Source organism: Rosa rugosa, chromosome 4 (genome assembly GCF_958449725.1).
Source record: "Rosa rugosa chromosome 4, drRosRugo1.1, whole genome shotgun sequence".
Lineage (NCBI taxonomy): Eukaryota > Viridiplantae > Streptophyta > Magnoliopsida > Rosales > Rosaceae > Rosa > Rosa rugosa.
The window spans coordinates 48,027,950-48,052,037 of NC_084823.1; the positions used below are offsets into that span (position 1 = coordinate 48,027,950).

Genomic DNA, 24,088 nt, shown 5'->3' on the forward strand with positions numbered 1-24,088 from the left:
ATGGAATGTTAGGTTTGAATACTTAAACACTTAATGAAATTTGTTAGGTTTAAGTCATTTTCTGCTCCCTTATCCTTCAATTTTTATCTCCACTAAGAACTCAGATTGAACCTTCGATTTCTTCATATGAAATGATCCACTATGAATGTAGATTATTGTGTTAAAATTTCAGAATTTATTTCCATGTGGTTGGGCCGGAAATGCTGCTGGACCTCTTACAGGTCCAGTTTTCCAGTTTTGCTTCTGCAGAAAATTGGATTGATTGTTTGAAGGCCTTCCACTCAAAACTAGCTCTGGCACTTTTCATAAGAAATGATCCTTGGGCTGGCTAGAATGGATCTGCAGAGTTTCAGCTCATTTAGAGTTCATTTGGTCAGGCGGCCGCTCCTTCTGTTTAGCTCAGTTTCTCCTAGCCGAAGTAGGAAAATGTGCTATAGTTGACTTTTCATGCTTCCATAGTAGGCTTTATTTAGCCTCTAAATATATATTTCGAACTTGTCGACAATATATAGCTTGAGCCACTGACATTGGCTCAATTTCTCCAATACGTGTCTTGTCAGGCCAAAATGCTCATTTTGGGCCCAAACATTGCCCCCCAGACCTCGAAGTCAAAGGTATTCGTCTTGACTGAAGAGGTCTTGAATCAGCACTACTCTTATAACATCGTTGCTCCAAAGCCACTTTTATTGGCCTGATTGAAATTACTTGACTGATTCCATATAGGACTCTAAATAGGCCATTGCCCCCCATGTATCTGATGTCTGGTATGCAGTGAATTGACGAAACTTGGGCAGGTTGTAAGAGATCAGAACTTTAGCGTGCCCCCCATGTGAAGGAGACTGCTTTTGATCGCGAATGAGGATCCTTCTCTTCCTTGGTGGTAGCTTCGCCATGTGTATAGCAGCAAGTATCTGCCTTGTTCGCTGGCTCTTTGTTGAGAATGCGATTGCTGTAGAAGAAGCCCAACTTGATGAACCTTTGGCTGCTTCTGAAGAAATGGGCCGCAACCTGGCCCGTGTCAAAGAACGGGCCACTCATGCTGAAGCTAGTGCTGTTGCGGCGAACCTCCGCGTGGAGGAACTTTGCTTGAAATTGAGCTTTGCGGGCCAATCTCTGTAGGCCCCCTCGAAAACCGTTCGGTCTCCTCAAATGCTATTAATCCTTTATTTCCGAGATTTAAGGCATTAATCACTCGTTGAAAAACAACGGTCGTGAAAAAAAAATAATAATAATCTCGTGAATAGAACAATTACTTCCTCGAAAACCGTTCGGTCTCCTCACATGCTATTAATCTCTTTTTTTTCCCGAGATTTGGAATCACTAATCTCGATTTACTGACATTAGTTTTGAAATTGAGATTCATCCAAGGGTGGGGATTTGCCTGAAGTCCCTATAAATAGTTGTATTTCGGGAAGGGAATACTCACAACAACTTTTCTGAAATATTCAAGAAATGGCCTTTTAGTCCTTGCTTCTTTTTCTCCTTCTTCACAAATCTTCCCCTCATGAAATGACCTTTAGCCTCTAAATTTTAGGCTTTATGGCGTAATCTTAAGCCTGGGTTAGGCCTTATGGCGTAATATTAGGCAACCCCTTGTTTCGTCCTTCTAGAATTCTGCAACAACAATGCCAGGCTTCAGATTGGTTTAGAAACGCGAGGGGGCTCCGAGTGTGGGATCCACAATCATGCGAGGTCATCTTTGTCATAATCCTACACGCGGAGCGAAACGGAGAAAGGGAGGACGGCCACTCTGAGGTTCGTCTTTCCTCCTCTGTTTCCTTCCTTCTGGACCCAGCCCGTGTTGTGCCCTCCAGATGGAAGGGCCTTTGGTTCTCACCTCCTTCTCCCCCTTTCTCTTCTTGATAGAATCTTGGAGGGATGAGAAGGGATGGACTCTTTGAAGGAATGGGTTCAAGCCACAGAATGGTTGTTCCTATACTTCACGTCCAACTAATGGTGGTTACCATGGCTAGAGGGGGTGCAGAGACTCAAGCTGATATTCGGTTCCTTCACTCTCTGCCCCTCCAGGAGATAATGGCGCGGCTCAACCCGGCGTTGGATTCCATAGCTGCTTCCAATTGAGGGGGCTTGGAGGCTCCATTTTCTTTCACTGGAGTCTCCCCTTCTCATGGATAATGGCGTTGGCCAAGCCTATGTTGTATTCCTCCGCTGCTTCCATGTAAAGGGGGCGCGGGGGCTTCCTTACTCCTCTTTTTCCTTCCCTGAAGTCTGCCCCTCCTTGGGATAATGGCGCGGCTCAACCCGACGTTGGATTCCATAGCTGCTTCCACTTGAGAAAAGATTCAAAAGATATCCGAGGATTCCTGTTTTGTATTTTAGCCATCTTTGGCTTTGTAATGAATGTAATGCTTTTGGCCGCAAAACCACTTTATGAATACAATAATATTTTCTTATCCTTTGTGAGAAGCCAATAATTGTGTCTCGCAAGGCCTCAAAAATATAGGCCCCCATAGTTGTATATTGAAAATAATATGAACTTTTAAAATATGCTTCGCGTCAAAAAGAGCCTCGCGGCGAGGGTTTTGGGAAAATATGTATCTTTTGGATCCACTTGCTGGCTCCCAACTCAAAACTCTTGGTTTTATCTTCTTAATGAGTTTTTAACTTCACATTAACTAGCTGTTGAAAACTTCACCTTGAGAAGATAATATTGAAAATGGAACAGTTACCTCCTCGAAAACCGTTCGGTTCCCACACGCGCCAGTAATCCATTCTTTTTCGAGATTTAAGGCATTAATCACTCGTTGAAAAACAACGGTCGTGAAAACATAATCTCATGAATAGAACAGTTACCTCCTCGAAAACCGTTCGGTTAATTCCACAGTGAGAAGATAATATTAAAAATGGAACAGTTATTTCTTCGAAAACCGTTCGGTTCCCCCATGCGCCAATAATCCCTTCTTAATTACTCATCATCACCACTCTTCAATTCTCGCATTCTCTCAACCCATCACTAATGGAAACACAAACCCAGCAACCAACTGAGGATGGAGGAAGCAACAAAGCAGCCGGGAGTAGTGCTAACATGCTTTGTAGGCGGAGCAGGTGGACTCCCACTACAGATCAGATAAGAATCCTCAAGGAGCTTTTCTACAATAAGGGAGTTAGGTCCCCAACTGTAGAGCAGGTTTGGAGGATCTATCTCCAGCTGAAATGGTACGGCAAGATCGAGTTCAAGAACGTCTATTTTTGGTTCGTGAACCAAAGAGCTCGGGAGAAGCAGAAGAAGAAGTCCATTTCGGATGTTCATGTGCCCATGCAAAGATCAGGGCTTGTTGTTAATGGTAATGGTACCAATTGGAAACCTGAGGATCAGTATATTAACTTCGGATCTTCTGCATCTGCTTCTGCTTCTTCAGCTGGTGTGATTGCTTTTAACGGGCAGATAGGGAATTATGGTGGTTATGGATCTATGAACATGGAGATTGAAACCCATCCTCTGTTCCCCATGCATGGTGAGGACATCTTTGGCAATATGAAGACTACTTCCGATGGAGGTGGCGGTCACGGTGGTGGCTCTTACATTTCCCTTGAGCTCAGACTTTCCTGCGAGGGCAAAGCTGGAAAAAGTTTCCGGAGCCGCTGACTCGGCTTATTATAGTGTAGTGTTGCCCCCCTAGTGTTGCTAGGCGTAGCGAAGAAACGATTATGGGCCTCAAAAACAGGCCTTCATGAATGGGCTTCGCGAGTGTAGGAACACTAGAATTGCCCACGAAGGCTTATGCGAAGAGACTGGCTAACAAATGAATCCCTCAGTGTTTTGACTCCTCAGTAATTTTTGGATCGCACTAATTTTTTTTATTGTGTGCCAAAATGTTTGTTTTGAAGCCCGGTCTAAGATGATCACACTCCTAGTTTGTTTTGGCTTATGAAGAAATGACTAAGTTTTGTATTTTAAAGATAATAGTTTGTTTGCAAATTATATGAATGAGGTTATTTGAGGAACTTTAGTGAGTAAATTTAGTACTTGCAAAGTTGATAGGAGGTGTAAAAAACATAGGAGGTCAAGTGAGTAAATTTGGAAGTTTCAATAGAAAAACTCAAAAATGAAACATGGAATGTGGATTGTAAAATGGGAAGTGTAAATTTCACTCCCCTTGAAATTTATAGTTTTGTAAACCAGTGGCGAAATACAGTTAAACCTCTATAAATAAATAGCCTTGGGACCAAGAAAAAAATCCTATTAATTTAGTGAATATTAAATAATCGATAAATTAATAATTTATTAAAATATTCTTTATTTTCTTAAATGTTGTTGTATTTTGTTCAATGTACCATGTTAACTGACGAGCAAATAATTGAGAGCATCATGGGAAATAATTAAGATGATGAAGTTGAAGATGATATATAGTTTTACTATGGAGTCCATTTCGCAAAAGGAAGCTCTCAAATCAGTGATGATATTGAATAATTTTTTGTTGCAACATGAGAAAACCACACCAGAATTTCTTACCATGTTAAGAAAAGTCGGATATGAAATCCAATCATTTCAAGAATAAATAAACAACAATTGAGTCATTATTTATGAAGACCTCATAATCAAATCATATATATTACACGGGATCTAGTCTATATGAATTTTTAGAAAATTATTAATTTAGCACATTATTTCTAAGGACCGACTACAAATATTATTTAATCTAAATTATTAATTTATCGATGCTCTATTGTATTTTAGTAAAATGAAACCCTAAAACTTTATGGAGTGAGATGGTCGTACACCCTTCATCAGACTTTCTTCCCAGCCCGTATCATTTATCACAATGTCACCATTCACCACAAATTAAACTTGATAACCGAGAAAAATTGACACTTTATGACAGTCAATTACAACAGATTAATTTAATCTCCACTCATTACTTTACATTATCGTTTCACCTGGAGATCAAAGTAAATCACATGTTCCTATCACTCCTGCCTCTTACATCATATTTTCGAATGGGTGGGGCCAAAATTAGGACATTACCTAATTCTATTGAAAATGAAGCATCGGTGGATATCTTTTATAGTTTCGAATTAGTTATTCACTCTCTTTTTAACTTTGGTATGTTGCTTAAGCTAGCATAAGAACACACCAAGTCACCAAATGACAATGTTGCTAACTGTGGCAGGCACACCGGCAAAGTGTTTGTCCGAGAAAATGTTGTTTTCAGAGTTATCGGAAACAATTTCTTAATTTCTCACTACTAGCTAGAAAAGAGAATCCTTAAAACACTGGAAAAGTACTGGCTAGAATCCTAGAACTGACCAATTAATTAATGGACCTTTATAACATCTAGAGCCAGAGGAATCCTGTCTAAACTAATCTTACTATCTAAATGCAAACGATGCATATGATTCATTCATTCGACAACGTCAGTTTGCAATATAAATCGTATATATACCATATATGCCTATGACCTAATCCTAATGTGGGTAGCTAATCCTATTACGTTTTAGTCACTAATGACCAACCGGATTGCGAATCTGATCACAATCTATCTTTTGTAGTAGGTTATTTCCCATTGTTTTATGTGCTGCACGTCTGCACATGATAAAAACCCTAATTAGGTATACATTTTCTTATATATTTTAGTTGTTCGACACATCCATTTGAGTTTTACCTCTTTCGTACCAACAGAATTCCAACAGTGATGCATGTGTTGGAAGCGTATGTAGGAATTTTTAATTAAATTAGTTTTTCGATGAATATCTTGTAGTACTTAATTATTTGGTAGAACATTACAATTAAGTTGATGGATCAATCTGTAGAACCTACCTACCGCTGTTAAATGTGTCACAACATTAGAGTTGTTGGTGATCATGGATATTTCCTCACACAAACACACAGATATAAGCTGACAAACACTCATAAAAAGCAAAAGCACATTGCTAAGGCCAAGGAAAACACAGAGACATGATCCCCTTATCTCTCCATTAAGCAACGGCTATGTTGTCTCTGCTGAAATCTTTATATATAAAACCCTAGCCATATAAGATATACATCGTTCAATTATTCAAACGTGCGTGACATACTAACTAGGACAAGAATCTGGGCTTGGAGTATGTGCGATATGATCGAACTCGGTTTTATTTATGGAATAATTTTTGTCTAATAACGTTATATATGATCGAGCATAATTAGGTATCTGCATGCATCATCATATACCATTTTCTTTAATTTAAGTAGGAATCAAAGAATCAGAGTAATTGTCCAAAAAAAAAAAGAATCAGAGTAAATTTATCTGGACATTATTGCATGCGCATTAGGATAGATATTGAGAGAGACAGCATAAACTATAACCAGAAACGTCTATACAAAAGATTGAAATTGGTACGGCTCTTTTGAGTGGGTATGACAGCCTTAGCTGAATGCTTTGGCAAACAAAAGATGGAAGACATCGTCTTCGTCTCTATTATAACTTTAATCAACGAGGATTCGAAAAAGGAACTCGAAAGTCTGTCTTTGCAGAATTGGGTAGTTTTCCGATCGTGTGATCAAGTAGCCACATAAGGTTTCTCTCCTTCCTAGATCAGTCTTAATCACTTGAATTATTGATGTTTCTGTTGTGCAGATGCTTGATTGGGATAGTACTGTGATTTTACAAGGTATATCAATGGTTTGACGAAGGGTTCATTATTGCACAGGGAAATGTTTTCTTACCATACAAGTAAATTATTGATTAATTCATCACATTTATAACATGATCGAATGCGATGAAATATCATGGATGTTTGCTTGATGATATATATGCATGTAGTGTAAATTACTCAACAATCTAACAATATATATAAACATATGCTGTATCAAACGAGTTCCAATAAAATCCTAGCTTATATAGTCTTGATCAACCCTAATTTTACTTGTAAATGAAATTTATTTTTTTGCTACATATCGATCGATAAACCTAACTTTTGAGTAGCAACTCTCTACTCCTCAGAGGCTCAGATGCAAGAAATCACTCCCCCTCACACTAATAATTAATGATACTTAATCTGGCACGCTGGAAGATGCTAGTTCGGAGCTAATAGAACAAGAACAAAACAATGTTGTCAAATTACTATTAGCTTAATTGCAACAACCTGAGCATAATGTTAATTAATACTGATCATGAGGGAATAAAGCAAGTGATGCTAGCTGGGCATGAAGGTTTCTGGGTCGCATTATCGATTATTCTGTTATATGTACTGATATGGATCCTATGACTAAAATATAGGATGATCAGTACCACTGTAGTACTTTGCCTTTAATTTCCACTTTTGGTCCACAAATTCAAGGATAATATTTAAAAAGAGATGATAAGCAGACTACTGTGTTCATCAGAGCAACCGACTCCCAGTTGGGTGGCCAATTAACAATGAATTAATTAATAGAGAATATCACAAATGATCACTTAACTTTTACCTATTCGACATTTTGGTCACTCACTTTTTAAATATATCACTTTGGTCACTCAACTTTAACTCTGTGATTCACTTTAGTCATTTTGTTAATTTTTTTCATTAAAAAAAAAATTTATTTGTCACAATATTAATGATATTTTCGCCCAACCAATTGTGAAAAATTGAGAAATCTGTATTACAACGATTGGGAGAAGTGATTAAAATGAGATTAAATGCCCATTGGGTGACTAAAGTGATTGATAGAATAATAGTTGAGTGACCAAAGTGATATATTTGAAAATTGAGTGACCAAAGTGTCGAATGAGTCATAGTTGAGTGACCATTTGTGAAATTCTCTCTAATTAATATATTCAAATAGCTAGGCAATTAAAGTAGGATAAGAATAACAAAGCCAAAGTGCATGTAACCTGAATTAAACCCAAAAATGAGTTTAATTATTTGCAAACAAGAAAAGCAATGCTAAAAATAGCAAGTGGTTACATTGGTGACGAGTTCACCTCTTTATAATATAGGCATCTATCCAATCATAATCGAAATACGTAAGGCTATTGCTAATTAAAGAACAGAGTTGAGTTGCGTATAGGACAAGCATGGTGCCAATATGTCAATGTAGAGCGACAAAAAACCACTAACTTAATTATCATCTTTCATTTAGTAAATGTGTATTATTAATGCTGTATCTGTCGGGTGCATGCAGCTGCATTTTAAATACGAGGTAGGACGCCGATGGTTTTGTAGTCCATGTGTGACGTAGCCTACTTCGTCTTAGAATGGAGCCATAGAGCTGGCTAGCTAGCTGGGTCTTGAATCCAAGACATTCTCATCTTAAACTCCCAAAGAAGTATTTGATCTCTACTTGATCGAACTATAGCTAGCTTATATAATGGGGGAAAACATTTTCATGTATGGGGATAAAATGAAAGGAATTATGCTCTAAACTTATATTAAGTATTAAAAATGTGTTTTTAAATTACATAGACCATATGAGTTATATTGCATGTGTTGTCAGATTGTTATTCTAAACTCAGAAGACGGTAGAGCACAATATGTGAATACCCAACTAAAATTTTGTTTATTTTTTAGTTTTTTACTTAGTAAATTTAAGCTCACATTCGAATTAGCACAATTAGTTTTTCTTTTTTTCTTTGTTTCTTTTTTGTCCAAGAGGCTGCGTTATAAACCATTCCAAGTTCAATTCATCTAAATTTCAATCTCTAGCTCCGCGCCGCTGTCTGAATTGCAGGTACATTCAAGTCTAGTGTACATGTGTGATTTTAGCGTGTCAACCTATTTGCGATTCATGCATACATATAAAGCAAGTCAGTATGGAACCTTATATGTCATGATCTGACTTGTCAATTTCACCGCAATTCTGTGGCATTTTAAGGTGAACATCGAATATCTTCATGTCTTGCTAGAGCAGCTAGACACCCAGGCATCCGATCGAAATATATATTATGTGTAAATTCAGATCTATCACTTCCGGATCCATTCATTATTCAGCAAATTAAGCATTTTGAGAATAATATTCCAATCCATTATTCACATCAAATCCCAGCAAATAAGTATCATATCAGTACTTCACTAGCTAGAGTAAATATTCTCAACTGTAGATTAATAAAGTTATCTGATCGTTGTATATGCATGCTGTCATGCTGGTTCATAGTCATGATTAATTATTTAGTTTTTAATTTGCGACAGTACTAACTTAAACATTTAAACCTAAGTCTTAGTAATTACGTTCCCCTAATTTATAGAAATTAATTTCTTTTATAACTTGTATCACTATCATAATTAATTTGATCAACTCTGACTCTCTGAGCGTAAGTCTGATCATGTTCACTGCTGTTTGTCAATTAATACATGCGTGTTAGTACAAGTGTTATTAGGGTTCACTGCTGTTTACTAGTAATTATTTACTGTCTTTCACGTTTATTTGGATTAGGTTGAAACCCTAACAGTACCCCTTGTTCTTTATCATTGATTAAAAATCAGAATTAAAACAATGCAAGCATATATGTAAACAATAACTAAAGGTTGGATTGTAATGGCCACTGAGAATAATGTGCAACTTTTCACATGGAAGTTTGAAGCTCCTTTTTCAACATACCAAACCTATAATTAACGTTTTCACTAGCTTTTGAGTACATATATTTTGACCTGCCAAGATATTATCAAAAGCTTGATCGATCCTCATTAAACTCTGTTTATTTATACATGTAGGAGAAGTTCTTGCGTGGGGCAGCCGCACAGCCACGTGGTGCGGCTGACCAATCACTGCCCAGCAGGGAGGTGTTTTTGGTATTTTACTTAAAAAAACAGGGACAGTTTCAAAAAATGGTGAAAAATTTCTGGTTTTTTATTGGAGGTCGCACCGCCACGTGGTGCGGCAGCCTCTATGCAAGAATTTCTCTACATGTAGAGGAACAAGATGAAGGTTTTTTTTAACATAAACATCACCAAATAAAGGTTTCATTAACTTTTGATTGAATTGTTTAGATATTATCAAAAGCGTGATCTAGATCATGGAATACGGATTGTGATTGCCTCAAATTGCATCCGTCTTTTCCGCCTACAAAAGAAGAATACTGATACAATCGAGATCGATCATGTCATGAGTGTTTCTAGAACATACGGACGAACTTGGGGTACAGAGATTAAACAAAACCTAGATTGAAAAGAAAAGTAGAGAAAAGGTGTTGTGACTCACATATTTACTTGAAGGGTCCTTGACCCAGAGCACCAAAATAAGCAAAAATTATCTCACTTACCCTAGCAACAGATTTTTGTTCCCACATACACAATTTCACAGAAAAATACCATTTTGCCCTCAATCTAATTAAAGATTTACAATCAATGCCACTCTATCTCCTCTCTCTCTCTTTCCCCCCTCTCTCTCTCATGTCCTTGTCCACGTTGGCGTCGATGCCGCGGTAGAGACCGGTCGGGGGCCTTCGAGCTTCAGAATGGAGCCCAGTCGTCGACGATGGGGATGTGAGCAACGACGCCGTCAGAGAAGCCTTGGCCCTGGTGTCGATGGCACAGACGGCAAAGACGGTTTTGGCGAAGTGGTCTCAGCACCGGATCTCCGCCTCCTCATCGAACGTCGTTTCCCGCTCCAGTAAAATCACTGACGACGTCGTTCAGCTTCTCGCCTCACTCTCCGACCGCCCCGTCGAGTTCGAGATCGGCCAGGTTATGAAGCAGATGAGCGCCACCACGAAAGAGGCGAGGAGAAGCAGGAGTTGGTGAGTTGCTGGCCTCACTCGCCTCACTCTCCGGCCACAATCGGAACCGGAGTTGATTTTTTTTTTTGGCAAATAGTAACTTGGGTGTTTTGAATTTTCATTTCTGATGGCTGCTTTTTTTTTTTTTTGCTTTTTCTTTTTCTTTAATTATCTATTGTATGATTGAGCTGCAACCCGGCCTCTTGTTTTTTTTTTCTTTTTTCTTTTTACTTTTTGGTAAAATAGGGGCAGAAGGTCAAGAAGCAAAGAAAAAAAATGTTTTATCGGGGACAATAGACGTCTTGAATTGGTGCAATCTCCTCTTTTTTTTTCCTTATTCAAAGGTCTATTTGCCTAATTTTAGGAGGATTAGTTCATATTCCGGCGGCCGAAATGTCTATTGGGGGCAATACATGTCTATTGAGAAGGGCAATAAATCTCTTCGGCCCCATTGAGATCTCCGATAACCTCTTTGTGGACTTTCGGCGAGGTTTCATAAACCTCTATTGCCACCCAATAGAACTCTATTGGGGGGGGGGGGGGGGCAATATAGGTTTACTACCCTTTAATTGGAAAAAAACTTAATGGGGTAAATGGGAAAAAAATCCTTTTTTTTTTTGAAAGAAATGTGGATTTCATTAACGCATGCCAAGATGACCATTACATATCCTTCTGCTGCCTTCGACTAGACAGATCAAGAAGTTGTGGCAAGAGAACTACTGTGATACATAGAAACAGACCACCTATATTCGAACTAATCGCTCACTTATTTAAAGTGAGCCTATAAACTATGGAGAATAGTAAGACATAGTAAATAGGCCCCTATCACACCTATCTATATTTTTTCCTTGCCCATCAAGCTCGGGCTAGGAGATTTTGCCGAACACAAAAGTTGTCCTGTCCGTAGAGAGATTGGGCCTAACAGCAGGGTGAAGTGGGCCCCACAACTGCACAAACTCTTAAAGATCCGAATTGATTTGTCAAGGAATAGCTCGAGCCCATCACCCTCTTTTTGCATCTTCATTTTCTGGCCCATAGCAGCCTTAAGCACGGGCCCAAAAGTTTACCCTAGCTCATTTGGACCCAAACCCAATCTCACGAAGGTAGTAGTCTCTCTGCTACAACCCCCGCCATCTCCGTCGCAGGGAGTAACCTAGCCACCTAGACCACCGCCCGAGACCAACACAACTTTTAGAGAACACCACCAGGCAATCATCATCACAATCACCAAGAAATGAGCTCGGGTATGAGCCAAAAAACTGTCCCGCCCTATTGATTTGGACACCCAAATCCATTGGCAAGTCACCGGAAATTCTGACCACGTCTGCAGCGACGCCCAAGCTCCATGCAACAACCATTCTAGATCTATAACCTCTGCGTTGCACCTTCGTTCAACGCCCCATGTCATCTGCGCCTCAGGCAATGACGATGACGCCATTGAAGACATAGAGAGAGATTGGGAGGTCTTTAGCAACCATCCTTATAAATGGGGTAAATGGACAAGAACCCTTACTTGAAAATTTATGACAAAATGAGAAATAAGAATATACTTTGGAGATTCAATTACTTACATTATTGGGTGATTAAATGCCTAAAAGAATTAAAGAAAGTACTTATTTCTTGACGTACGCGCCACTTACATTTTGATTTTTATTGTGTTCATACATTTATGAGAAGTTCCATGTTCGAATTGTCTTACCGACTTCATGTAAGAACATGTATTGTTTGAAAAGATTATTGTGAATGGAAATTCTTAATTAAAAAAAGGAAAGTAAACTTACTTATTTTTCAAAGAAGTTAATATGTGAAAATATAAGTAAGTACTAATTTTTTTGAACTGTCTACATCATTGTGGTGTCATATGAAATTCAAGGATTTTGAAAACTAAATGAATTATAATTGTTGGTTTTTAGGCCAAAATTTGCATATTGGCATGTGTGGTTCGACTTAAAAATGGGTTTATTTTTTTGCCATTATGCTAAGCAGGTAGCCTAATTTGGTCACTTCCATAAAACATAGTTCCTGAATTTCTATCTTTTCAATGGTTGTTTTGTGAGTGCAGAAAGCTTTCAGTTGCATCACTGCTTTTGTCTTTCCCTCTCACCATGCAAGTTGCAACCACCTCTTTGAAAAATACTTTTTTTTTTTTTCTTTTCTTTTCGAATAAGGGGTTTAGAACCCAACTTAGTTAGGAGGCTCAGAAAAATACATCTTTTGTAAGAAAGGAAAAAAAAAAAAAAAACCAAGTAAGAATTTAGAAAGAAATTCAGTTTGATAAGAAAATGGAGGGAGGGATTATAAAACCAAATCTTCTTAATCATCATCCTATGTTAGGTGTGAGAGAGTACACCACCAAATACTAAATAAAAGTATAAAAGTTGGCTTCTTCGATTCTTTCTTTAGGCAAGAGTTTTTTAATTTTTCTCTACAAAAAATTGTTGTTGTAAAATAAGGGGGTTTGGGAAAGTTCTTAATTTTTAATAATCCTTGGTTAGTTATAGAAACTTAAACCATTAAATCAAATCAGAATGGACGGTTTATTAACCTAATTTTCAACTGGGCCCCCTTCTCTCTCTGTCTATCTCAGTGTCAAAGACTCAACTCATTATGTAGTTTGGTTTTATTCAAGTGGCTGGAGAGTTATATATGTCTACTCAGCACACACTACCTCATTCACGCTTTAGTTCATGAGTTTAATCTCCCACGTTTCTCTCTCATTTGCTCATTTATTGATTGCCTCATAAGTCAGTAGTATTAGTTCTGGTTCTGGGCTCACATTTCAGTCTCTCTGCCTCAAATGTCCTTTTAATCTATATATAACTCTGCTCTGAGTCTCAGGTGATGTAGTTGCAAAGCTCATACAACATTCTCTGTGAGTTGTGAATTTCTATGTGTTTTTTGCTCCAAAGGGTCTTTCTTGAATAATGTAATCTTGATTCAAGTGTTCATCTTGGTTCTCTTCTCTGTTTGGTTAATTCCCATTTGCTCAGAACTGTTCTGAATCATTTCTAGCATGAATTCAATCATGGGTTCTCGCTAATCTTTCTGAGTAGGATTTCTTGTCTGGTTTTGTTCAATCAGCAAAAGAAGGTCTCCTTTTGTGTTCTGTGAATGCCCATTTGCTTCAAATTGTTCTAAGAGCTCCCACATGCAGTTTCTGATAATGGGTTTTCGCTAAATTGCTTCTTCTTGCTCTACCAAACATTCAAGTTTGGAGCTTGATTGTGACATTTGCAGTTAAAGTTAACAAATTTCTTCAAGTATCTGGTTTTTTAAGCATTCTTATGCATCTGTGCACTATAGGAAGCTTTTCTGATAAGAGAAAGGAGAGGTGATGGATCTAACTTTTGTCAGAGTCAACCGCTAGTTTTGATCTGAGCATATGGGCGGTGCCTATTCATTTCGTTAGTTTTTCAACTTCCTGAGTCACTATGAATTCCATTCGCTAATTCACTGTGATCCTGTACTTATATCAGCATGGTGTCCAAGTAGTTAAAGTCATTCCCAATTTGATTCTTTTAACAAAAGAAACTGTATACTAGTCTATTCTTTATTGATTCCTTGAAATGTAAATTTCATCTACCCTTTTAGTCCATTTGTCTATGGACCTAATTAAGGTTCTATCTTACTTCAAATGTTCAATGAATCAACAGTCTCCTTTACCGGTATTTTTCCTCGTTAAGATTCCTATTATGATCAAGAAATCATTCTTTCTCCATCCGTAATTCTGTGCATATATACTAATGCAAACTTAGACACCATACTGGCCTCTCGAGTCCATATCACTTATTGCCCTGGTTACTTGTCACTCAAACAACAACGAGAAGGGTCTTCGTTCTTTCTTGTTCACATAGTATTGGACTTATTATGGAAGAAACGTTTGTTCCTTTTCGTGGGATCAAGAATGACCTCAAAGGAAGAATTCTTTGCTACAAACAAGATTGGACTGGTGGTTTACGAGCGGGTATAAGGTTTGTGAATGTCTTACTTCTCATTTTTATATCAGTAACAAGATAGTACTGTTATGTTCACTAATGAAAATGATCCGAAGAAAGCATAGCAGTTTAGGAGCAACATTGCTTTTAGTCCATTCATTATTTAATGCTTGTGAATATTGGCAATACTGGCACCTTTGATTTGTACCTTGCTGAAGTTCTCATAATATTGTCTTTTATTTAGGATCTTGGCCCCAACAACATACGTATTCTTTGCTTCAACAATTCCAGTTATATCTTTTGGGGAGCAGCTGGAAAGAACTACAAGTCGAACAATACCTTCGTTTTTTCCCTCTTTTTTGGTTTTCTGTTCTCTAGCAATTTGCTAAGAAGTGTGCATATGTTTATATTTACAGATGGAACTTTGACTGCAGTACAGACTCTTGCATCAACTGCAATTTGTGGTGTTATCCATTCAGTTGTTGGAGGGCAGCCCCTGCTCATACTAGGGGTGGCTGAACCAACAGTATTGATGTATACATTTATGTTCAACTTTGCTAAGGACCGAAAGGATTTGGGACAGGAACTCTTTTTAGCTTGGACTGGATGGTAACTCCTGAACATTTTGCAGATGTTAAAATTACGAAAGAAATGCCAATTTGCTGATGAAACTGAACTTTTTTTTCTCCCTCCAAAATAATACTTATATAGGGTATGTGTGTGGACATCCATTTTGCTCTTCTTGCTGGCCATTCTGGGTGCTTGCTCTATAATCAATAGGTTTACACGTATTGCTGGTGAATTATTTGGTCTTCTTATCGCAATGCTTTTTATGCAGCAGGCCATAAGAGTGAGTTTTCTTTGTGATCCTGCATTATTAATTGGATTCAAGGATATGAAAATTTTTAGATTTGACTCATCATGAATTTAACAAGGGAACCTCCATTTGTCCAATACTTGTGAGGTGCTATTATGTTCAGGAAAACAGAAATTCCTTGAGATTTCTCCACCTACAATAATACTCTAGAAATATTCTTTTTATGTTAAATTTACTTAACCAATGTCATTCTACAGGGAGTTGTAGAGGAATTTGGCGTACCTGAAAGAGAAAAGCCAAATCAGACTGCACTCCTACCTTCTTGGAGGTTTGGCAATGGAATGTTTGCATTAGTTCTGTCATTTGGCCTTCTATTTACTGCATTGAGAAGTCGTAAAGCTAGATCGTGGCGTTATGGCACAGGTATGCAGCATTTAGCCATTTACTTTCCAACTACTAAAAAGTTGAAAGTAATCAGATTTTTTTATGTGTTAGAACTTAGAATGAACATCTGCTTCTCTTGCTGTAATGGTTTAAATGGTGCTCTGAGGTGAAAGATTAATTGCATACATCTACTCTGTCAAGTATATATCTCACTAGCTTTCTTGTCTGTCAAATGTAATCATATCTATAGGTTGGCTACGTGGATTTATAGCGGATTATGGAGTCCCACTTATGGTTCTTGTATGGACTGCTGTATCTTACATACCGGTTAATGATGTCCCAAAAGGAATCCCAAGACGACTTTTCAGTCCAAATCCATGGTCTACTGGTGCATACTCAAACTGGACAGTTATCAAGGTGGTTATTGTCGTGATAGTTTGCCATATATTTTATAAGACATTTCCGCGCATACTCATGCTGTTTAGTTGTGCAGGAGATGATGACTGTTCCTCCTTTATATATAGTTGGAGCATTTATACCAGCAACTATGATTGCTGTGCTCTACTACTTCGATCACAGTGTTGCATCTCAACTTGCCCAACAGAAGGAGTTTAATCTAAAGAAACCAACTTCATATCACTATGACCTTCTCCTTCTCGGATTTCTGGTAAGCGGCTTTCAGATTCTCTGACATGGACAAAAAGATCTTGCATCCACTTTTATTTTGTGAAACTTTCCTCTTAAGTTTGGATTTATTCACTTTCAGGTCATATTGTGTGGGCTTATTGGCATTCCCCCTGCCAATGGTGTAATTCCACAATCTCCTATGCATACAAAAAGCTTAGCTACTCTAAAACATCAGGTGCTGAACGTCATCTTAATCTTGCCTGTATAGTAGTGGAACTGTTGTTCTCAAGATATAGAAAAGTGTACAAACTTGCAGGGAATTAGTCTCATTGAGTGCATTTTTGCTGTAAATAGAGAGAGGCAATTTCTTAGAAATATCTGATTTCAATGATCATGACCATTGTTTACTCCACAGACCTTGTTTCTAAATTCTAATACTTTTTTTTGATTTCGATACTTTACTTCTTGTGATTCATATATCTGAATATATAGAATGCATCTTTTGTTCTCTTTTGAATAGCTTTTGCGGAATAAGCTTGTAGTAACAGCAAGGAATAGTATACGCAAAAACTCAACTTTGAGTCAATTATACCGCAACATGCAAGAAGCATACAATGAAATGCAGACTCCACTAGTCTACCAACGTCCATCTGCTCTGGTAAATACTTGCATGATTCTTGATTCATACAAAAGTTTTCATGCTTTGGTCTTTTATGTTCAACATTTGTGCTTGGCAGGGACTAAAAGAGCTGAAAGAATCCACAGTCCAATTAGCCTCAAGTACTGGCTACATTGATGCCCCTGTTGATGAAACCGTTTTTGATGTGGATAAGGATATTGATGATCTTTTACCTATTGAAGTAAAAGAGCAACGCCTCAGCAATGTGCTTCAGGCATTGCTGGCTGGTGGTTGTGTAGCTGCTATGCCTCTTTTGAAGAAAATCCCAACCTCAGTTCTTTGGGGTTATTTTGCTTTTATGGCAATTGAAAGCTTGCCTGGAAACCAATTCTGGGAGAGAATATTGTTTCTTTTCACTGCTCCAAGTCGAAGATACAAGTAAGTTGAAGCCTCCCTTGTCATTTGTGGTTTCTTGGACTAAATACATTTAGGTCCATTTTAAGTTATCCTTGGAGCAAACATGTTCTACACGAGTCGAGCTTTTATGATGATTGCACTACTTTTTATGTCAACCAAATCTACGGATGGCACTATCTAAATTAAAGCACAAGTATCAAGTTTTACAGATAGTCTGATTCAGAATTAAGTTTTGGCACATGTTTTAGGACCCTTGCAGTTTACTGGTCACTGTAAAGTTTTTAGATATTAATCATCATCTGACTTGATAGGGTGCTGGAGAAGTATCATGGAACCTTTCTTGAGACTGTGCCTTTTAAAACAATCGCGACCTTCACCTTGTTCCAGACAGCTTACTTGCTTCTGTGTTTTGGCCTAACATGGATCCCAATTGCCGGGGTGCTCTTCCCGTTGTTGATCATGCTTCTAGTCCCAGTGCGGCAGTATTTGCTCCCTAAGTTTTTTAAAAGGGCTCACCTTCAAGACCTGGATGCTGCAGAATACGAGGAAGCCCCTGCCGTTGCTTTCAACATGTCCTTTGAAGTAAGTTATTCCAATCCCGTCTTAAACAGTTCAACTTTTGCCTTGAACATTTGTACTGATGCTGATGCTTTATAATCATGACAGGATCAGGATGTTCAGGCAAGAATAAATAACATGGATGGTGGGGAAATACTTGATGAAATTATTACAAGAAGCCGCGGGGAGATCCGCCGCACTCAGAGTCCAAAAGTATCAAGTTTGACCCCTACTTCTTCACTAGAAGGTATAAAATCAGCTTATAGCCCAAGGTTAACGCAGAGAGTATACAGCCCCCGTTTAAATGAACTGAGAGGAGAAAGAAGCCCCCGACTAAATGTACAAGGTCACGAAACAGAACACACTCCCAGCCCCCGTTTGAATGAACCAAGAGGAGAACAAAGCCCCCGAATGCATGGTCAGGGAATCGAAACAGTGCAGACTCCCAGCCCTGGACCATCTGTCCTTGGACAAAGCACTCCTGGCTCTTCAAGCTACAAAACCTAGGAGTGTGATCCAGGTGGATTATTTGGCAATGGTACTCGAGAGGTCATGTGCTAGGTTCATGTGTAACTAGGGAGTGCTCTTCGAACCTTTCCCGATACTGTACGTTGTTTGTCACTGCTGCTCTTTCTTTTGTCTCCCATAGAGGATGGGAAGAGAAGATTATGTAAAAGCTGTAATTATATGTACCATTCTGTCATTTGCCTATGGAACTTACCGTGAATTATGCTGTCTAAAAAATTCCTAAGCCAATTATTTTATATGTATACTGTTGAGATTGTCCATTTAAACACATGTGAAGGTATTAGAGGTCATAACTGGTCCTCATGTGATAGCTTAAATGAAAGACGTGATGAGCTTTGCATATTGTGAAGATGGCAAGCAACCGAAAATAGCTTTTTGCATTGACCACACGCTCCATTACATGATTTTGTAGTCTGGTAAGTAATAAATTGTCTATAATTTGAGTCTTTTTTTTTTTTTAATCAAATAAGAAATTAGACGATTGTGCTCCAATCAAGCATAATATTTCAGTCACTAATACATATCTAATCTAATGGATAATATTTAGAGTATAATTTTAATTATAAAATATGTAGCTACGGAATAACTATAATGTCCTTAAAACTTTATTTCAGTCTATTCTTTCCACACTCGCAAAAAGCCAATGATGAAATACCTAATTTGGCTCAATCTAAACAACAAGCATAACCTTCTTTAAAGGTTTTAGTTTCTTCCAATATATCATATATAATTAAATTAATCTTTCAAAAATACTGTAATGGACTAATCACTAATGACAGGGTGGGGTTCAATTCGTAGCTACCAAGTGAAGGACAAGCAATGTTGTCACTTGCAACCTATTCTTACAATCTTACCCTTCACTTTATATAGGAGAGATCCAAGTGTTCTTCATTGTTTTTCACTGTCATGTTAATGGTGTGCAATTGCACATACTATGAATGCGAAGTTTCACAAACGAGTGGTGATCTAGATAAACTGAAGAAATTCTACTTTCCTTCCAACATCTCAGATATAACTCTAGTCCAACAAATGTAAATGTAAAGTCAAAGAACATAATATCGAGGGGTTCAAATTCAAATTTTCTCCACAAAAATATTCTGATGTATCAACAAAGTGAAAAGCAATGCAGCTGCAACGTGGTACCTCACAAGGAGCTTAATTGACACCAATGCTTTTCACTTTTCAGATAATCAGGTTTCCATTACTGGTTATACGATAGATATTCAGAATCTTTTTCTTACTTTCCGTTCTTGAGTGCAAGTAAAAATAAAGGCTGGTATATTATGCTGATGCAATATCACAAACACGCTATATATACGAGACTAGCTGCAGAGAACTAGAGATTAGAGAAGTCGGAATACAAACATTTCTTCCTCTAATTCTTAATGGGGGCTGATTTTTTTGGTATGTCAGAATTTTCAGTACCCTCTTTTAGGCTTATCATGCATGCCATTGTGTTTTGCAACTCTTGTCTGCCACTGAACTCTGTACTGGTGACTTGATTGATATGGAAGAGAAGCAGATTACATATGAACTTTTGGATACATAAACTGGTGGAATGCATACCTAAGTCTCCACTATATCTCCTTTTGCTTCGTAGATTCACTTCAATGCATGCTTGCCTTTCACTCAACTAGCTTTCTGGTACTGACAAGATGGTTAACCCACTTCAGTTCAAGGGTTACTTTTGCTTTCTAGTGACGCTCTCAATGTGCAAGGACATACATGATGACTCTGTAGATCAATGTCATATCTGATGTAGTGGTGTTGCTCACTCTGCAATTGCAAAGGAAAGCAATATTAATATGAAAATTCTACAATGTTGTACCTCATTGAAATTCAATGCATTGAGAGCCGAAGTATTGGGTGCTCAACTAAAGGACTAAAGGTTAGTTAGGCCGATCAAAAACTAAAGTCACTGACTCATATTCTTTGATCACTTAGTAATCAGGTGAACATCACTCAATTCATTAAACATTTGGAAATGTATTAAAAACAAAAATGTAAAGATAATCTTTAATGGGACGATCGGATCATCTTAATGTGTATGCCTTCTTGTTGATACACATTAGCATATATCGTATCATCTTAATGATCCAATATTACATTTTTTTTTTTTGATCGGGTTAGTTGTTAGTAACTCACACACCCATGCAGTGGTATCCCAGCGCCAGAACACCTGCACCGACATTGCGGCGAAAGCCTGACAAAACCAGACTAATCCACTGCACCGCAGACGCACGAACCCAAATGGTCCCTCAAATCTGCTGGCCACGGGATGAAGCTGGGATTCGAACGCTAGACCTGGGGGTTCTAGACTAGGCCATTCGACTAACACACCACACCACGTGGTTCAATATTACATATTTGGGTGGATGATGTCACCTGCATAATAAACAACTCTTTACCATAATGTCTTACCTTTTCATTTAAAAATGACATCACCTTATTAAACTAGTACATGTATCAACACATAATTTAGCGGCCGAACCATCTTAGATTCCTAGTGATCCGACGACACCATCATAGACCTCGAAGTAAAAAAAATGTAATAGCCAGCTAAATCTATGACGGTAAATGTGCAAAGTGCAATCAACATTCCATGAGAACGAAACACGTTACCAACAAAAACACAATGTGACCAGGTTCCTGTTCGAAGTGGCATGAAATGCAGATTAAGGAAACGGCTCGTCGTTATATAAGAGTCAGCAGTGTCCGCTGTGAACAGAAACAGAGAGTAGGAGTGTAGGACTGTAAGGACACAGCAGGAGTAGTACTGCTTCTGATTTCTGAACAAAGAATCAGAAGGACGATGAGACCTGAAATCTTGTTGTTTGGAGACTCGATAACAGAGCAGTCCTTCCAATTAGGAGGCTGGGGTGCCGCTCTTGCTGACACCTATTCTCGCAAGGTCTGGTCTTTTGTCACTTTCTATTTTCAAATATTCAAACTTTACCGATTAAATTCAAATGCCTGCTGTGATGTTGCTGATGATGATTAACAGGCTGATGTCAAAGTTCGTGGCTATGGTGGGTACAACACCAGATGGGCGCTGTTCTTGTTGCATCAGATCTTTCCTCTGGTGCGTGTTCCTTCATTTGGTTGTGCTAATTCAATTGGGTTTTTTTTTTACCCAAAAAAAAAAAAAAAAATTGGGTTTTTGGTTTCTTTCTGTATTATGTTGATTACATGTCTTATTGTGCATTTGGCATTAGAATGTTTGCAAATTTGATTTCGTATTGCCTATGCCTAGTATGTAGTTATGTACATTGCGTAATTGGTGCTGTGATAGAGAGTCCGACTTGTTTGTTTCCTGTGGTGTTGTAAGTTCATGAAGCTCAACTTAAATTAGATCTTGGATTAAAGAGTATTAACATAGGACTAGATGGTGTTATATTGATACTTGAAGAGGTCTGTATAGCATGCTAGAGCAGTAAAATAGTCATACTTTGAGAAGAAGCCTCCCAAAATTAGTATCTGATAATATCGTTGACGAAATCAAGTTACCGTTTTGATTCCATCCCCATTATGTGGTGACAGGATATGAATATGCAGGATTCGTGTTCATTTTTAGACATTTGCAAATGTGATCATATAACACTACTATGAATATGCAGGATTCCAGAAAACCTCCTGCTGCTGCCACAATTTTCTTTGGGGCCAATGATGCAGCTATTTTGGGGAGAACAAGTGAACGGCAACATGTTCCTCTTGAAGAGTTCGAGGAGAATCTCAGAAAAATTGTTCTCCATTTGAAGGTTCAAGTTGTTGACCTTTAATACTTCAATGGCATTTTCAGATTTTTAAATTCAGTGTATATGCTTGTTGTCTAATAGATGTTATTATAGAATTACGGCAGGCACCATTCATTTCAGTTATTTGAACTCGGTACATGATAGTTTCATCACATTTCACAAGTTGCTAGTTCACTGCATTTGGTCGCTTATCACTTCCCATAAATTTAGGGTCGTGATTCCCAAAATGTTCTCATGCAGTCCATACATGTTCTTGTAAGCGGGATCTATTTTCAGGGTTCTTTGTCCCAAATTTCATTTTATATAGGGATTTTGATTGCAGGAGTGCAGTCACACAATTCTGATTGTGCTTATCACTCCACCGCCTGTGGATGAGGAAGGGCGTAATGAATATGCACGGTATTCTTCTAACTACAAAATTCACTACACACAGTTACAAACATAACCATGTTTATGTGATTGCTACCTTCACTAAATTCATGGCGGCATCTCCACCTTCCACTTCTTCTATCTACACCATCGTATTGCCATTGTCCACCCCAGCTCTCCGCTCAGTTCTTTTGCTGCTCTACCAGGACACCACCACCATCCCCGTTTTTCCCTGCTCAATCTCCACCCGCTCCTAATAATTACTTCCATTTCTGCATCATGGGTGTGATCATCATTACCGCTTCTCCACCATGCCATTTATCAATGTCTGGTAATTGGTAATTGGTTTCTACAGATCTTTGTATGGTGAGGATGCTAGGAAACTGCCAGAAAGGACAAATGAAGCAGCAGAAGTTTATGCAAAGAAGTGCCTTGAGCTAGCTGAGGAAATGGGTATCCGCTCCATCAATCTTTGGTCCAAGTTGCAGGAAACAGAGGGTTGGCAGAAGAAATTTCTAAGGTTTGTCATCTTTGAACCTTTAATTATCAAGTTTCTTGAACAATTCAACACTAATGTGATTCCATCCAGAATTTTACCCTTGCAATGAAGAAATGTGAATCTGTTTCAGTGTTTCACACCTTTTATACTGCCACAATAGTCAGATCAAGTTCAAATTCAATCCATGGGATGTCATTGCAGACTCTGATTAGTTAGGTTGATCAAAACTGGGATCTATATTACACTTGGGTGTTGCACTATAATTTAGTCCTAGAAACTATTTTAGTTACACGTGCCAAAACGTTCACCCGTGGAAAGACTGAAGATTTTTCTTGAATTTGTATGTTCTCCATTACAGCGACGGGTTGCACCTAACACCAGAAGGCAATGCTGTAGTCCACCAAGAAGTTGTAAGAGTTTTCAAGGAAGCATGGTTTTCTGCTGACGAAATGCCTTATGATTTTCCTCACCACTCAGTAATTGATGGGGAGAACCCTGAGAAAGCTTTTGAGCAAAGATGCATATAATAGATTTTTATTTCATAAATCAAAGTATCAAACTCTCCACCACATATCTGGATTGTAATAATTGTATATCCCAAAATAAGCTGATTTATTTGGTGATTGCACACATAATCTTTGTCTCCGTCTTTTATTTTGCTGTAACCCCAAAATATGTACAACATAACTCCAGCTGAAACTTTTGCTGTATGTCAGCAATTAATTCATTTTGAATGACCATACTGTGATTTATATCAGCTTTATTACAACCCCATGTGTTTGTTGACCGGGTATATATACATCCTACAGGGAAACTCTTGAAAACTTTTTCTGTTCTATGTCGCTCAATAATCTTCATAATGAATGACCACTGTGTTTATATCGCCTTAGTTAGATGATGCCTCTTTTGCTTTATAATTTTTTTCGAAATTGAAATCGCGTGCTTCATG

General features: G+C 38.1%; 2 protein-coding genes across 4 annotated transcripts; both read left to right on the top strand.

The window, feature by feature from the left end:
• Positions 1-13,282: 13,282 nt before the first annotated feature.
• LOC133742055 (probable boron transporter 2) lies at positions 13,283-18,715 on the top strand. 2 transcript variants are annotated; one of them, XM_062169749.1, is made up of 12 exons: positions 13,283-14,602; positions 14,811-14,893; positions 14,983-15,175; positions 15,278-15,416; positions 15,641-15,806; positions 16,018-16,184; positions 16,261-16,434; positions 16,534-16,629; positions 16,915-17,052; positions 17,132-17,451; positions 17,742-18,012; positions 18,097-18,715. In XM_062169749.1, the coding sequence occupies exons 1-12, from the start codon at positions 14,499-14,501 to the stop codon at positions 18,493-18,495; spliced, it is 2,250 nt and encodes a 749-aa protein (XP_062025733.1). In that variant the 5' UTR covers positions 13,283-14,498; the 3' UTR covers positions 18,496-18,715. The 2 variants fall into 2 exon arrangements, with proteins under 2 accessions (XP_062025733.1, XP_062025734.1); XM_062169750.1 differs by lacking the exon at positions 14,811-14,893 and having other exon boundaries at positions 13,284-14,602.
• A 2,413-nt stretch (positions 18,716-21,128) lies between these two features.
• LOC133742056 (GDSL esterase/lipase At5g62930) lies at positions 21,129-23,908 on the top strand. 2 transcript variants are annotated; one of them, XM_062169751.1, is made up of 7 exons: positions 21,129-21,220; positions 21,275-21,427; positions 21,521-21,598; positions 22,134-22,274; positions 22,594-22,670; positions 22,996-23,160; positions 23,498-23,908. In XM_062169751.1, the coding sequence occupies exons 1-7, from the start codon at positions 21,185-21,187 to the stop codon at positions 23,664-23,666; spliced, it is 819 nt and encodes a 272-aa protein (XP_062025735.1). In that variant the 5' UTR covers positions 21,129-21,184; the 3' UTR covers positions 23,667-23,908. The 2 variants fall into 2 exon arrangements, with proteins under 2 accessions (XP_062025735.1, XP_062025736.1); XM_062169752.1 differs by lacking the exon at positions 21,129-21,220 and having other exon boundaries at positions 21,235-21,427.
• Positions 23,909-24,088: the final 180 nt, after the last annotated feature.

Bases quoted from the DNA above. Each gene is read 5' to 3' on its own strand.
- LOC133742055 (XM_062169749.1), top strand. From the start codon at position 14,499: ATGGAAGAAACGTTTGTTCCTTTTCGTGGGATCAAGAATGACCTCAAA. The intron at 15,417-15,640 runs GTGAGTTTTCTT...GTCATTCTACAG, and splicing joins TTATGCAGCAGGCCATAAGA to GGAGTTGTAGAGGAATTTGG. The intron at 16,630-16,914 runs GTGCTGAACGTC...TCTTTTGAATAG, and splicing joins TAGCTACTCTAAAACATCAG to CTTTTGCGGAATAAGCTTGT.
- LOC133742056 (XM_062169751.1), top strand. From the start codon at position 21,185: ATGCAGATTAAGGAAACGGCTCGTCGTTATATAAGA. The intron at 21,599-22,133 runs GTGCGTGTTCCT...ATGAATATGCAG, and splicing joins TGCATCAGATCTTTCCTCTG to GATTCCAGAAAACCTCCTGC. The intron at 22,671-22,995 runs GTATTCTTCTAA...TGGTTTCTACAG, and splicing joins GGGCGTAATGAATATGCACG to ATCTTTGTATGGTGAGGATG.